Source organism: Pseudophryne corroboree, assembly GCF_028390025.1.
Source record: "Pseudophryne corroboree isolate aPseCor3 chromosome 8 unlocalized genomic scaffold, aPseCor3.hap2 SUPER_8_unloc_6, whole genome shotgun sequence".
NCBI classification, from domain to species: Eukaryota; Metazoa; Chordata; class Amphibia; order Anura; family Myobatrachidae; genus Pseudophryne; species Pseudophryne corroboree.
In genome coordinates, this window is record NW_026967624.1 from 368,555 (window position 1) to 384,541 (window position 15,987).

General features: G+C 49.8%; 1 protein-coding gene across 2 annotated transcripts in view; it reads right to left on the minus strand.

The window, feature by feature from the left end:
• The window catches only part of MARK4 (microtubule affinity regulating kinase 4), a 404,265-nt gene that overhangs the window by 314,582 nt on the left and 73,696 nt on the right, over window positions 1–15,987 (minus strand). Inside the window, exons 1-2 of one of the 2 annotated variants that reach the window (XM_063950480.1) lie at window positions 15,954–15,981; window positions 6,972–7,042 (exon numbers count right to left, since the gene is read on the minus strand). In XM_063950480.1, the coding sequence (XP_063806550.1) occupies window positions 6,972–7,042; window positions 15,954–15,972 (90 nt within the window). In that variant the 5' untranslated portion in view covers window positions 15,973–15,981. Of the gene's footprint in view, window positions 1–6,971; window positions 7,043–15,953; window positions 15,986–15,987 lie in introns of those variants that run through there. The other variant, XM_063950481.1, reaches the window with a different exon arrangement.

A 15,987-nucleotide genomic window follows, 5' to 3' on the forward strand; every position in this document is an offset into this window, starting at 1 on the left:
TGGGTATTTACGGTAGAGTTTGTGAACACATGGAAGGCTATCAAAACACATTACATATTTAATCCAAATAGTGCACAATGTACACATAGGGGTATATTTACTAAGCTCCCGATTTTGACCGAGATGCCGTTTTTTCTTTAAAGTGTCATCTCGGTTAATCTCGGTCATTTACTAAACACTAATCACGGCAGTGATGAGGGCATTCGTAATTTTTTGCTAGTTCAGGTAAAAAATTACGAATGAATACACCATCGGTCAAAACGCGGCTGTTTAAGTATGAATCTCGGTCATTTACTAAGAAGTGCAAAGCAAAAAAAGAACAAACACTGCCGTGAAAAATTACAACTCGTAAAAAAGTGCTAAAAAAAAACAGAACTTTTTTTTTTATTCGTGTTTGGATAGGCATGCACGGATCCATGAGATCCGTGCATGTATATCAGTGGGAAGGGGTGGGAAAGTGCTTATTTTTTTAAAAAAAATTGCGTGGGGTCCCCCCTCCTAAGCATAACCAGCCTCGGGCTCTTTGAGCCGATCCTGGTTGCAGAAATATGGTGAAAAAAATGACAGGGGTTCCCCCATATTTAAGCAACCAGCATCGGGCTCTGCGCCTGGTCCTGGTCCCAAAAATACGGGGGACAAAAAGAGTAGGGGTCCCCCGTATTTTTAAAACCAGCACCGGGCTCCACTAGCTGGACAGATAATGCCACAGCCGGGGGTCACTTTTATATAGTGCCCTGCGGCCGTGGCATCAAAAATCCAACTAGTCACCCCTGGCCGGGGTACCCTGGGGGAGTGGGAACCCCTTCAATCAAGGGGTCCCCCCCCCCAGCCACCCAAGGGCCAGGGGTGAAGCCCGAGGCTGTCCCCCCCCATCCAATGGGCTGCGGATGGGAGGGCTGATAGCCTTTGTTGTAAAATAAAAGATATTGTTTTTAGTAGCAGTACTACAAGTCCCAGCAAGCCTCCCCCGCATGCTGGTACTTGGAGAACCACAAGTACCAGCATGCGGCGGAAAAACGGGCCCGCTGGTACCTGTAGTACTACCACTAAAAAAATACCCAAAAAAACACAAGACACACACACCGTGAAAGTATAATTTTATTACATACATACACACATACATACATACTTACCTTATGTTCTCACGCAGGTCGGTCCTCTTCTCCAGTAGAATCCAAGGGCTACCTGTTGAATAAATTCTACTCACCAGATCCAGTGGTCCAGGCTCCTCGGCAAATCCAGGGATAATCCACGTACTTGAATAAAACAAAAAAACGGTTGCCCGACCACGAACTGAAAGGTGACCCATGTTTGCACATGGGTCACCTTCCCACGAATGCCAGAAACCCACTTTGCCTTCTGGCTAAGTGGGTTTCTTCAGCCAATCAGGGAGTGCCACGTTGTAGCACCCTCCTGATCAGCTGTGTGCTGCTGTCCTCACTGACAGGCAGCACACGGCAGTGTTACAATGTAGCGCCTATGCGCTACATTGTAACCAATGATGGGAACTTTCTGCCCTGCGGTTGACCTAAAGTGACGTCACCGCTGAGCAGAAAGTTCCCATCATTGGTTACAATGTAGCGCATAGGCGCTACATTGTAACACTGCCGTGTGCCGCCTGTCAGTGAGGACAGCAGCACACAGCTGATCAGGAGGGTGCTACAACGTGGCACTCCCTGATTGGCTGAAGAAACCCACTTAGCCAGAAGGCAAAGTGGGTTTCTGGCATTCGTGGGAAGGTGACCCATGTGCAAACATGGGTCACCTTTCAGTTCGTGGTCGGGCAACCGTTTTTTTGTTTTATTCAAGTACGTGGATTATCCCTGGATTTGCCGAGGAGCCTGGACCACTGGATCTGGTGAGTATAATTTATTCAACAGGTAGCCCTTGGATTCTACTGGAGAAGAGGACCGACCTGCGTGAGAACATAAGGTAAGTATGTATGTATGTGTGTATGTATGTAATAAAATTATACTTTCACGGTGTGTGTGTCTTGTGTTTTTTTGGGTATTTTTTTAGTGGTAGTACTACAGGTACCAGCGGGCCCGTTTTTCCGCCGCATGCTGGTACTTGTGGTTCTCCAAGTACCAGCATGCGGGGGAGGCTTGCTGGGACTTGTAGTACTGCTACTAAAAACAATATCTTTTATTTTACAACAAAGGCTATCAGCCCTCCCATCCGCAGCCCATTGGATGGGGGGGGACAGCCTCGGGCTTCACCCCTGGCCCTTGGGTGGCTGGGGGGGGGGGACCCCTTGATTGAAGGGGTCCCCACTCCCCCAGGGTACCCCGGCCAGGGGTGACTAGTTGGATTTTTGATGCCACGGCCGCAGGGCACTATATAAAAGTGACCCCCGGCTGTGGCATTATCTGTCCAGCTAGTGGAGCCCGGTGCTGGTTTTAAAAATACGGGGGACCCCTACTCTTTTTGTCCCCCGTATTTTTGGGACCAGGACCAGGCGCAGAGCCCGATGCTGGTTGCTTAAATATGGGGGAACCCCTGTCATTTTTTTCCCCATATTTCTGCAACCAGGATCGGCTCAAAGAGCCCGAGGCTGGTTATGCTTAGGAGGGGGGACCCCACGCATTTTTTTTGGGGATTTTACATTGTTTAATTTAAAAAAAAAAAAAAAAAGAACCCCAGCATGGATCACACAGATCCGGCCGAGATTGATTGTAAAAAAAAAAAGGCAGTGTTTTGCTAATCACTGCCGTAAAATTAGGTTAAAAAAAAAACGAATGACATCGACATCGGAAGAAAAGAAAAACACGAATACGACAGCTTAGTAAATCCATCGTAATAAATTCAAAAAGTTGCAGTTTTACACTGTCGATGTCATTCGTGATTGAACTTTGACCTATTTTCGGGAATTACGAATGTTAGTAAATGTACCCCATAGTCTCCCTGCACCACATCAGAAAGTAACAGCAGTTTAAATGGTTTCAGAACAAAGGGATTCACCTTTACAGAATAGGAGGGGACAGAACAAGGTTATAAGGTGGTGTTTGGTATCCAGCTGAAGGGTATTTTAAGGGTAACATTCCGGTGTTGGTTTGAGGAAGATCGCATGTTCCTGCGGATAGTTATATGCAGGAGCAGAATATAGATATAAACTGTATTTACTGTACATTATGTATGCGGCGGGAATCCAGAGGAGATCACCCACAAGAGCAGTTGGGAAAGACATCGCCCACCTATTCAAACCGACCTATGACCTCTCCTGTACTGTAAATGACCATCCCTGTGTTCAATGGACAAAGATTACAGTATCCATTGTGTTATGTTTTGGATGAATTGTATAAAGAGAGCCTGCAGCAGGCCTGGTCAGACTGGTCAAGATTCACAACGTTATCTATCAGATGACCGAGGACCGGACCGGACCGGGTAGCGCGGCGAATCCAATCACGTATGTAACATTGACTGTAGCAATTTACTCGGTTATATTATATTGTATTGTATTGTATTGTTTGTATTGTAACCTCCTTTCAGCAATAATACGCTGTGGACGCTGTGGTGTCGGAACCCAGCGGTTTAATTATAATCTGGTGTCGTGTCTTCATTGCCCTGCTAAGGTTTAAAGTGTATTATCATTGCATTGCATAGCTGTTAAGGGTTTACAGTGTATCTCTGGGTGTGTATGCGCTGTGTGTACTTTGTAAGGTCAGCGCAGCGTTTGTACGCTGTCCGTACACAGCACGGGACTTTGTACGCTAATAGCGTACAAAGGGGGTAATTCCAAGTTGATCGCAGCAGGAAAATTTTTAGCAGTTGGGCAAAACCATGTGCACTGCAGGGGGGGCAGATATAACATTTGCAGAGAGAGTTAGATTTGGGTGGGTTATTTTGTTTCTGTGCAGGGTAAATACTGGCTGCTTTATTTTTACACTGCAAATTAGATTGCAGATTGAACACACCACACCCAAATTTAACTCTCTCTGCACATGTTACATCTGCCTCCCCTGCAGTGCACATGGTTTTGCCCAACTGCTATCAAAATTCCTGCTGCGATCAACTTGGAATTACCCCCAAAGTACGTAGAGTGTGTATTAAGTACAGCGCCCGCAGCGGCTCCATGGTAAAGTGTATTTAAGGTGTGTTTAAGGTATAACTTTCTTTCCTGCATATAAAACGGCATTGTCAGCTTAATAGAACGTTTAAAAATGAAAAACAAAAAAACATTGATTATTTTTTTTTTTATATTTATTTATTATCTATTATTTTATTTTTAATATTGCTTTTATATTTTCTCCCCTTCTAAACTTGACTTTTTCCCTCATGTGAAAAGCAATAGGAGAATAAATGTTTTAATTCATCTTTATGAGCCTATGGAAGTGAAGCAACACGTGGTTACCGCCAAAACAAATCGACTTCCTGTTTCTTCAATAAAGTTTTACAGTAAAAAAAAACCTTCAGACAAATAAGTACAATGTCTGAGAAAGAATCTATTCATGTGAAACGCGTTGGGCAGAAGAGGGGCCACAAGACACAGGCCAGACAGGGTAAATTAGGGACAGCACCTTTCAAAGCCCCGGACCAGCCTGGTGACTGGCCCCACAATCTATCCTAAAAAGCTAAAATCAGTGCGGTCACATGACCCATTGGTTTTAATTCTCAGGCGTTTCACATCTCTACCCATAGCTCTTGCTCTCCACTTCTCCACCCTTATCCCCACCCTTATCCTAATTCTTAGATTTCTGCATTCTCTACTGTTCTATTTGTCTAACCCTTTTTGTATTTCCTTTTTTGATTTTTTGAAACTTTATGTGTATGTTTTCTGTCCGCAGTCACAAGGCTGTAGTGTAGTGTTACACAATGAGGGAGAGGGAGAGGCTGTAGTGTAGTGTTACACAATGAGGGAGAGGCTGTAGTGTAGTGTTACACAATGAGAGAGAGGGAGAGGCTGTAGTGTAGTGTTACACAATGAGGGAGAGGGAGAGGCTGTAGTGTACTGTTACACAATGAGGGAGAGGGAGAGGCTGTAGTGTAGTGTTACACACTGAGGGAGAGGCTGTAGTGTAGTGTTACACAATGAGGGAGAGTGATGGGTGTTACACAATGAGGGAGATGGAGAGGCTGTAGTGTACTGTTACACAATGAGGGAGAGGGGTGAGTGACGGGTGTTACACAATGAGGGAGAGGGAGAGGCTGTAGTGTAGTGTTACACACTGAGGGAGAGGCTGTAGTGTAGTGTTACACAATGAGAGAGAGGGAGAGGCTGTAGTGTAGTGTTACACAATGAGGGAGAGGGAGAGGCTGTAGTGTACTGTTACACAATGAGGGAGAGGGAGAGGCTGTAGTGTAGTGTTACACACTGAGGGAGAGGCTGTAGTGTAGTGTTACACAATGAGGGAGAGTGATGGGTGTTACACAATGAGGGAGATGGAGAGGCTGTAGTGTACTGTTACACAATGAGGGAGAGGGGTGAGTGACGGGTGTTACACAATGAGGGAGAGGGAGAGGCTGTAGTGTAGTGTTACACACTGAGGGAGAGGCTGTAGTGTAGTGTTACACAATGAGGGAGAGTGATGGGTGTTACACAATGAGGTAGAGGGAGAGGCTGTAGTGTAGTGTTACACAATGAGGGAGAGTGATGGGTGTTACACAATGAGGGAGAGGGAGAGGCTGTAGTGTAGTGTTACACACTGAGGGAGAGGCTGTAGTGTAGTGTTACACAATGAGGGAGAGGCTGTAGTGTAGTGTTACACAATGAGGGAGAGGCTGTAGTGTAGTGTTACACAATGAGGGAGAGGCTGTAGTGTAGTGTTACACAATGAGGGAGAGGCTGTAGTGTAGTGTTACACACTGAGGGAGAGGCTGTAGTGTAGTGTTACACACTGAGGGAGAGGCTGTAGTGTAGTGTTACACACTGAGGGAGAGGCTGTAGTGTAGTGTTACACACTGAGGGAGAGGCTGTAGTGTAGTGTTACACACTGAGGGAGAGGGAGAGGCTGTAGTGTAGTGTTACACACTGAGGGAGAGGGAGAGGCTGTAGTGTAGTGTTACACACTGAGGGAGAGGCTGTAGTGTAGTGTTACACACTGAGGGAGAGGGGTGAGTGACGAGTGTTACACAATGCGTTCTAGGCCTCAGGTGGATCACCTGCTTGTTTGTCCGGCGTCTGTCTCCTCTCATTCTAGCTCTGCTCTCTTTATTGGTTAGGGGGCCTCATGGGCTGCCAGGCTCGGAGCGTCTGCTGCGCAGCTACCGGTCCACATCTTTTTGTAGAGTGCTACCGGGACGTTTTCTCTGTTCTACAGTGTTACTTCTTCTGTGAGAACTGACGCAGGTTCTCCGCCCCTTCCCGTCCGGAGGGGTCAGCTTTGGGACGTCCCAGTGTATACTCCAGTGTCCCCTAGTGCATCAAGGAGAAAATAGGATTTTGGTACTTACCGATAAATCCCTTTCTCCGATCACATAGGGGACACTGGACGCCCGCCCCTGCAGTGTTCTATGGCGTCAGCTGCAGCGTATCGGTATTCTCTAGCTTTTGTTACCGATGTCCATTCCTGGACCTTCTTATTTGGCTTAACGGAGTTCCAGTGGGGTATAGAGGGGGCGGAGCTCATTTCTATTCTAATCATTTCTTAAAGTGCCATGCTACACTCATCACCCGTCTATACCCCAGTGTATACTCCAGTGTCCCCTATGGAATTGGAGAAAGGGATTTATTTGTAAGTACCAAAATCCTTATTTTATATACCTCCTGGGATCCTGTAAATCAATCTAATTTCTGCTTTTATGTCCAGTATGTGATTTGTAAATTGTATCTGTGCCCTCATTGGTGTTTTGACTCCCCCTTTTATTACCCGATGGGGTGCTGCACATATAGAACAGTTTTTCCTAGCAACATATATAAGTTCAAATGACTGCGCCTGGATAAGTCTGCTGTTATTACACTGCTCTACTTTATCTCTCTCATACGTCTGACACATCTTCCCCAGAATGAGACTAGAGAAAAGACACGAACTCACCTGCCGAAACTTAGATCGCGCCTCTTTCTCCTTCATACGACCATGAGACACCAGGAAGTCAAATACCTCACCTGAGAGAGAGGGAGAGGGGTGAGTGACGGGTGTTACACACAGAGAGAGGGAGAGGGGTGAGTGATGGGTGTTACATATAGAGAGAGGGAGAGGGGTGAGTGACGGGTGTTACATATAGAGAGAGGGAGAGGGGTGAGTGACGGGTGTTACATATAGAGAGAGGGAGAGGGGTGAGTGACGGGTGTTACATATAGAGAGAGGGGTGAGTGACGGGTGTTACACACAGAGAGAGGGAGAGGGGTCAGGACGGGTGTTACACATAGAGAGAGGGAGAGGGGTGAGTGACGGGTGTTACACACAGAGAGAGGGAGAGGGGTCAGTGACAGGTGTTACATATAGAGAGAGGGAGAGGGGTGAGTGACGGGTGTTACATATAGAGAGAGGGAGAGGGGTGAGTGACGGGTGTTACATATAGAGAGAGGGAGGGGTGAGTGACGGGTGTTACACACAGGGGTGTATGCAATTCACGGCGAATCGCGGCAATTTTTCGCCGTTTTTTAATTCGACTCAATTCGACAGGTGAATTCCGGAAGGTGGCTGCCGGAATTCACCATATTCAATGAAAAACGGATTCGCCAGAACCGCGGGCGAAAATCGGCCGATTTGGCGGATTTTGCTGCGATTTAAAAAAATGGGAAAAAACGGGAAAAACCCAAAAAAAAAATGGCGTGGGGTCCCCCCTCCAAAGCATAACCAGCCTCGGGCTCTTCGAGCTGGTCCTGGTTCTAAAAATGCGGGGAAAAATTGGGCAGGGATCCCCCGTATTTTTAAAACCAGCACCGGGCTCTGCGCCTGGTGCTGGTGCCAAAAATACGGGGGACAAAAAGAGTAGGGGTCCCCCGTATTTTTAACACCAGCATCGGGCTCCACTAGCTGGACAGATAATGCCACAGCCGGGGGTCACTTTTATACAGTGCCCTGCGGCCGTGGCATTAACTACCCAACTAGTCACCCCTGGCCGGGGTACCCTGGGGGAGTGGGGACCCCTTCAATCAAGGGGTCCCCCTCCCAGCCACCCAAGGGCCAGGGGTGAAGCCCGAGGCTGCCCCCCCCCCCCATCCAATGGGCTGCGGATGGGGGGGCTGATAGCCTTTTGTGATAATGAAAAGAATATTGTTTTTTCCAGCAGTACTACAAGTCCCAGCAAGCCTCCCCCGCAAGCTGGTACTTGGAGAACCACAAGTACCAGCATGCGGGAGAAAAACGGGCCCGCTGGTACCTGTAGTTCTACTGGGAAAAAAATACCCAAATAAAAACAGGACACACACACCGTGACAAGTACAACTTTATTACACACTGCCGACACACACATACTTACCTATGTTGACACGCCGACTGCCACGGTCTCCGACGATCCGGGGTACCTGTGAAAAAATTATACTCACCTTCCAGCGTCCAGAGATAATCCACGTACTTGGCAAAATAACAAAACGCCAACACCCGAACCACCGGACTAAAAGGGGTCCCATGCTTTCACATCAGACCCCTTTCTCCCGAATGCCGGGACATCACGTGACTCCTGTCACTGAAGTCCCTTCAGCCAATCAGGAAGCGCTACTTCCGTGGCGCTCACCTGATTGGCTGTGCGCTGTCTGTGCTGTGACAGCGCATCGCAAAGCCGCTCCATTAGTTTCAATGGTGGGAACTTAGCGGCTAGCGGGGGGGTTAACCCGCGGTCAGCCGCTGACCGGCGGGTGACCTCACCGCTAGCCGCTGTGTTCCCACCATTGAATATAATGGACGGGGCTGTGCGATGCGCTGTCACAGCACAGACAGCGCACAGCCAATCAGGTGAGCGCAACGAAGTAGCGCTTCCTGATTGGCTTTAGAGACCTTTCTGTGACAGCTGTCACTGACAGGTCTCATTCGGGGATAGGGGTCTCATGTGTAAGCATGGGACCCCTTTCAGTCCGTGTGGTCGGTTGTCCGGTTTGTTTTTTTCTCCAAGTACGTGGATGTATCTCTGGAGCCTGGTTGAGGTGAGTATATTGATCTTTTATTTTCAGGTACCCCTGGATTCTACATGGAGAAGAGGACCGATGTCGGCGTGTGAACATAGGTAAGTATGTGTGTGTCGACGTATGAAATAAAGTTTTACTATCAAGGTGTGTGTGTCCTGTTTTTATTTGGGTATTTTTTTCCCAGTAGTACTACAGGTACCAGCGGGCCCGTTTTTCTCCCGCATGCTGGTACTTGTGGTTCTCCAAGTACCAGCTTGCGGGGGAGGCTTGCTGGGACTTGTAGTACTGCTGGAAAAAACAATAATCTTTTCATTATCACAAAAGGCTATCAGCCCCCCCATCCGCAGCCCATTGGATGGGGGGGACAGCCTCGGGCTTCACCCCTGGCCCTTGGGTGGCTGGGGGGGGGACCCCTTGATTGAAGGGGTCCCCACTCCCCCAGGGTACCCCGGCCAGGGGTGACTAGTTGGGTAGTTAATGCCACGGCCGCAGGGCACGGCATAAAAGTGACCCCCGGCTGTGGCATTATCTGTCCAGCTAGTGGAGCCCGATGCTGGTGTATAAAATACGGGGGACCCCTACTCTTTTTGTCCCCCGTATTTTTGGCACCAGCACCAGGCGCAGAGCCCGGTGCTGGTTTTAAAAATACGGGGGATCCCCTGTCAATTTTTCCCCCGCATTGTTAGAACCAGGACCAGCTCGAAGAGCCCGAGGCTGGTTATGCTTTGGAGGGGGGACCCCACGCCATTTTTTTTTAGGATTTTACCGTTCCAGCAATAAAAATAAAAATAAAAAAAAATAATATTTTAAAAAATATATAAATAATATTTGTGCCTCCAAAAAAAAAAAAAAAAAGTACCTAATCCCTTCTAATATAAATAGATCTGCTATTCCTAAAAAAAAAAACACCAAAAAAAAACATGTTTAAATTTTTTTTTTATTGTTTTCACCCTCCAAAGTGTGGCGGATTGAAAATGACGAATTTGCTGTCTAAAAGCACTGCTGTCGAATTTCCAAACTTGAATTGAATATGCTTTGGTCGAATTGCAGCACTTGTATCATTGCAGAAAAGTCGAATTTGCAAAAATTCGAATTTCAAAAAGTCGAATTTTGAAAGTCCGTTTTTTGGTCGGAAAGCACTGAATTGCATAGGCGAATTTTTTTTTGGGGCGAAAATGACCCGAAATTCGACAATTTCGGGAATTCGACCGCAATTGCATATACCCCACAGAGAGAGGGAGAGGGGTCAGGACGGGTGTTACACATAGAGAGAGGGAGAGGGGTTAGTGACGGGTGTTACATACAGAGAGAGGGAGAGGGGTGAGTGACGGGTGAAACACATAGAGAGAGGGAGAGGGGTGAGTGACGGGTGAAACACATAGAGAGAGGGAGAGGGGTCAGTGACGGGTGTTACACAGAGAGAGAGGGAGAGGGGTGAGTGACAGGTGTTACATATAGAGAGGGAGAGGGGTGAGTGACGGGTGTTACACACAGAGAGAGGGAGAGGGGTGAGTGACGGGTGTTACATACAGAGAGAGGGAGAGGGGTGAGTGACAGGTGTTACATATAGAGAGAGGGAGAGGGGTCAGTGACGGGTGTTACACAGAGAGAGGGAGAGGGGTGAGTGACGGGTGTTACATATAGAGAGAGGGAGAGGGGTGAGTGACGGGTGTTACATATAGAGAGAGGGAGAGGGGTGAGTGACAGGTGTTACATATAGAGAGGGAGAGGGGTGAGTGACGGGTGTTACATATAGAGAGAGGGAGAGGGGTGAGTGACGGGTGTTACATACTGAGAGAGAGGGAGACAGGTGAGTGACAGGTGTTACATACTGAGAGAGGGAGAGGGGTGAGTGACGGGTGTTAGATACTGAAAGAGACGGAGAGGGGCGAGTGACGGGTGTTACATACTGAGAGAGAGGGATGAGTGACGGTAGTTACATATAGAGAGAGGGAGAGGGGTGAGTGACGGGTGTTACACATAGAGAGAGGGAGAGGGGTGAGTGACGGGTGTTACACACAGAGAGAGGGAGAGGGGTGAGTGACAGGTGTAACATACTGAGAGAGAGGGAGAGGGGTGAGTGACGGGTGTTACATACTGAGAGAGAGGGAGAGGGGTGAGTGACGGGTGTTACATACTGAGAGAGAGGGAGAGGGGTGAGTGACGGGTGTTACATATAGAGAGAGGTAGAGGGATGAGTGACGGGTGTTACATGCTGAGAGAGAGGGAGAGGGGTGTGTGACGGGTGTTACATACTGAAAGAGACGGAGAGGGGCGAGTGACGGGTGTTACATACTGGGAGAGGGGTGAGTGACGGGTGTTACATATAGAGAGAGGGAGAGGGGTGAGTGACGGGTGTTACACATAGAGAGAGGGAGAGGGGTGAGTGATGGGTGTTACATACTGAGAGAGAGGGAGAGGGGTGAGTGACGGGTGTTACATATAGAGAGAGGGAGAGGGGTGAGTGAAGGGTGTTACATACTGAGAGAGAGGGAGAAGGGTGGGTGACGGGTGTTACATACTGGGAGAGGGGCGAGTGACGGGTGTTACATACTGAGAGAGAGGGAGAGGGGTGAGTGACGGGTGTTACATACTGAGAGAGAGGGAGAGGGGCGAGTGACGGGTGTTACATATAGAGAGAGGGAGAGGGTGAGTGACGGGTGCTACATATAGAGAGAGGGAGAGGGGTGAGTGACGGGTGTTACATATAGAGAGAGGGAGAGGGGTGAGTGAAGGGTGTTACATACTGAGAAAGAGGGAGAGGGGTGAGTGACGGGTGTTACATATAGAGAGAGGGAGAGGGGTGAGTGACAGGTGTTACATACTGAGAGAGAGGGAGAGGGGTGAGTAACGGGTGTTACATACTGAGGGAGAGGGGTGAGTGACGGGTGTTACATACTGAGAGAGAGGGAGAGGGGTGAGTGACGGGTGTTACATATAGAGAGAGGGAGAGGGTGAGTGACGGGTGTTACACATAGAGAGAGGGAGAGGGGTGAGTGACAGGTGTTACATACTGAGAGAGAGGGAGAGAGGTGAGTGACGGGTGTTACATGCTGAGGGAGAGGGGTGAGTGACGGGTGTTACATACTGAGAGAGGGAGAGGGGTGGGTGACGGGTGTTACACATAGAGAGAGGGAGAGGGGTGAGTGACAGGTGTTACATACTGAGAGAGAGGGAGAGAGGTGAGTGACGGGTGTTACATACTGAGAGAGAGGGAGAGGGGTGAGTGACAGGTGTTACATACTGAGAGAGAGGGAGAGAGGTGAGTGACGAGTGTTACATACTGAGAGAGAGGGAGAGGGGTGAGTGACGGGTGTTACATACTGAGAGAGGAAGAGGGGTGAGTGACGGGTGTTACATACTGAGAGAGAGGGAGAGAGGTGAGTGACGGGTGTTACATACTGAGAGAGAGGGAGAGAGGTGAGTGACGAGTGTTACACACAGAGAGAGGGAGAGGGGTGAGTGACGGGTGTTACATACTGAGAGAGAGGGAGAGGGGTGGGTGACAGGTGTTACATACTGAGAGAGAGGGAGAGGGGCGAGTGACGGGTGTTACATATAGTGAGAGGGAGAGGGGTGAGTGACGGGTGTTACACATAGAGAGAGGGAGAAGGGTGAGTGACGGGTGTTACACACAGAGAGAGGGAGAGGGATGAGTGACGGGTGTTACATACTGAAAGAGACGGAGAGGGGCGAGTGACGGGTGTTACACATAGAGAGAGGGAGAGGGGTGAGTGACGGGTGTTACATATAGAGAGAGAGAGGGAGAGGGTTGAGTGACGGGTGTTACATATAGAGAGAGGGAGAGGGGTGAGTGACGGTGTTACATATAGAGAGAGGGGTGAGTGACGGGTGTTACATACTGAAAGAGACGGAGAGGGGCGAGTGACGGGTGTTACACATAGAGAGAGGGAGAGGGGTGAGTGACGGGTGTTACATATAGAGAGAGAGAGGGAGAGGGTTGAGTGACGGGTGTTACATATAGAGAGAGGGAGAGGGGTGAGTGACGGTGTTACATATAGAGAGAGGGGTGAGTGACGGGTGTTACATACTGAGAGAGAGGGAGAGGGGTGAGTGACGGGTGTTACACAATGAGAGAGAGGGAGAGGAGTGAGTGACGGGTGTTACACATAGAGAGAGGGAGAGGGGTAAGTGACGGGTGTAACATACTGAGAGAGAGAGAGAGAGGGCGAGGGGTGAGTGACGGGTGTTACATACTGAGGGAGAGGGAGAGGGGTGAGTGACATGTGTTACACAGAGAGAGGGAGAGGGGTGAGTGACATGTGTTACACAGAGAGAGGGAGAGAGGTAAGTGACGGGTGTAACATACTGAGAGAGAGGGAGAGAGGTGAGTGACGGGTGTTACATACTGAGGGAGAGGGATGAGTGACGGGTGTTACATACTGAAAGAGACGGAGAGGGGTGAGTGACGGGTGTTACATACTGAGAGAGAGGGAAAGGGGTGAGGGACGGGTGTTACACATAGAGAGAGAGAGGGAAAGGGGTGAGTGACGGGTGATACACATAGAGAGAGGGGTGAGTGACGGGTGTTACACACAGAGAGAGAGAGAGGGGTGAGTGACGGGTGTTATATACTGAGAGAGAGGGAGAGGGGTGAGTGACGGGTGTTACATACTGAGAGAGAGGGAGAAGGGTGAGTGACGGGTGTTACATATAGAGAGGGAGAGGGGTGAGTGACGGGTGTTACACAGAGAGAGAGAGGGGTGAGTGACGGGTGTTACACGGAGAGAGAGAGAGAGAGAGGGGTGAGTGACGGGTGTTACACATAGAGAGAGGGAGAGGGGTAAGTGACGGGTGTTACATACTGAGAGAGAGGGAGAGGGGTGACTGACGGGTGTTACATACTGAGAGAGAGGGAGAGGGGTGACTGACGGGTGTTACATACTGAGAGAGAGGGAGAGGGGTGACTGACGGGTGTTACATACTGAGAGAGAGGGAGAGGGGTGACTGACGGGTGTTACATACTGAGGGAGAGGGGTGAGTGACGGGTGTTACATACTGAGAGAGAGGGAGAGGGCTGAGTGACGGGTGTTACATACTGAGAGAGAGGGAGAGCGGTGAGTGACGGGTGTTACATACTGAGAGAGAGGGAGAGGGGTGAGTGACGGGTGTTACATACTGAGAGAGAGGGAGAGGGGTGAGTGACGGGTGTTACATACTGAGAGAGAGGGAGAAAGGTGAGTGATGGGTGTTACATACTGAGAGAGAGGGAGAGGGGTGAGTGACGGGTGTTACATACTGAGAGAGAGGGAGAGGGGCGAGTGACGGGTGTTACATACTGAGAGAGAGGGAGAGGGGCGAGTGACGGGTGTTACATATAGAGAGAGGGAGAGGGGTGAGTGACAGGTGTTACATACTGAGAGAGAGGGAGAGAGGTGAGTGACGGGTGTTACATACTGAGAGAGAGGGAGAGGGGTGACTGACGGGTGTTACATACTGAGGGAGAGGGGTGAATGACGGGTGTTACATACTGAGAGAGAGGGAGAGCGGTGAGTGACGGGTGTTACATACTGAGAGAGAGGGAGAGGGGTGAGTGACGGGTGTTACATACTGAGAGAGAGGGAGAGGGGTGAGTGACGGGTATTACATGCTGAGAGAGTGGAGAGAGGTGAGTGACGGGTGTTACACACAGAGAGAGAGGGAGAGGGGTGAGTGACGGGTATTACACAATGAGAGAGAGGGAGAGGAGTGAGTGATGGGTGTTACATACTGAGAAAGAGGGCGAGGGGTGAGTGACGGGTGTTACACACGGAGAGAGAGAGGGAGAGGGGTGAGTGACGGGTGTTATACAATGAGAGAGAGGGAGAGGGGTGAGTGACGGGTGTTACACATAGAGAGAGGGAGAGGGGTGAGTGACGGGTGTTACATGCTGAGGGAGAGGGGTGAGTGACGGGTGTTACACACAGAGAGACGGAGAGGGGTGAGTGACGGGTTTTACACATAGATAGAGAGAGGGAAAGGGGTGAGTGACGGGTGTTACCTATTGAGAGAGGGGGAAAGGGGTAAGTGACGGGTGTTACACAGAGAGAGGGAGAGGGGTGAGTGGCGGGTGTTACATACTGAGAGAGAGGGAGAGGGGTGAGTGACGGGTGTTACATACTGAGAGAGAGGGGAGAGAGGTGAGTGATGGGTGTTACATACTGAAAGAGACGGAGAGGGGCGAGTGACGAGTGTTACACACGGAGAGAGAGAGAGGGAGAGGGGTGAGTGACGGGTGTTACACAATGAGAGAGAGGGAGACGGGTGTTACACATAGAGAGAGGGAGAGGGGTAAGTGACGGGTGTAACATACTGAGAGGGAGAGGGGTGAGTGACGGGTTTTACACGTAGATAGAGAGAGGGAAAGGGGTGAGTGGCGGGTGTTACATGCTGAGGGAGAGGGGTGAGTGGCGGGTGTTACACACAGAGAGACGGAGAGGGGTGAGTAACGGGTGTTACCTATTGAGAGAGGGGGAAAGGGGTAAGTGACGGGTGTTACACAGAGAGAGAGAGGGGTGAGTGACGGGTGTTACATGCTGAGAGAGAGGGAGAGGGGTGAGTGACGGGTGTTACATGCTGAGAGAGAGGGAGAGGGGTGAGTGACGGGTGTTACATGCTGAGAGAGAGGGAGAGGGGTGAGTGACGGGTGTTACACACGGAGAGAGGGAGAGAGAGGGCGAGGGGTGAGTGACGGGTGTTACACAATGAGAGAGAGGGAGAGGAGTGAGTGACGGGTGTTACATACTGAGAGAGAGGGCGAGGGGTGAGTGACGGGTGTTACATACTGAGAGAGAGGGCGAGGGGTGAGTGACAGGTGTTACACACGGAGAGAGAGAGAGAGGGAGAGGGGTGAGTGACGGGTGTTACACACAGAGAGACGGGTGATACACACACAGAGAGACGGGTGAGTGACGGGTGTTACACAGAGACAGGGCGAGCGGTACTTTACCTCCACTGGCATACTCCATTATAAGATACAGCGT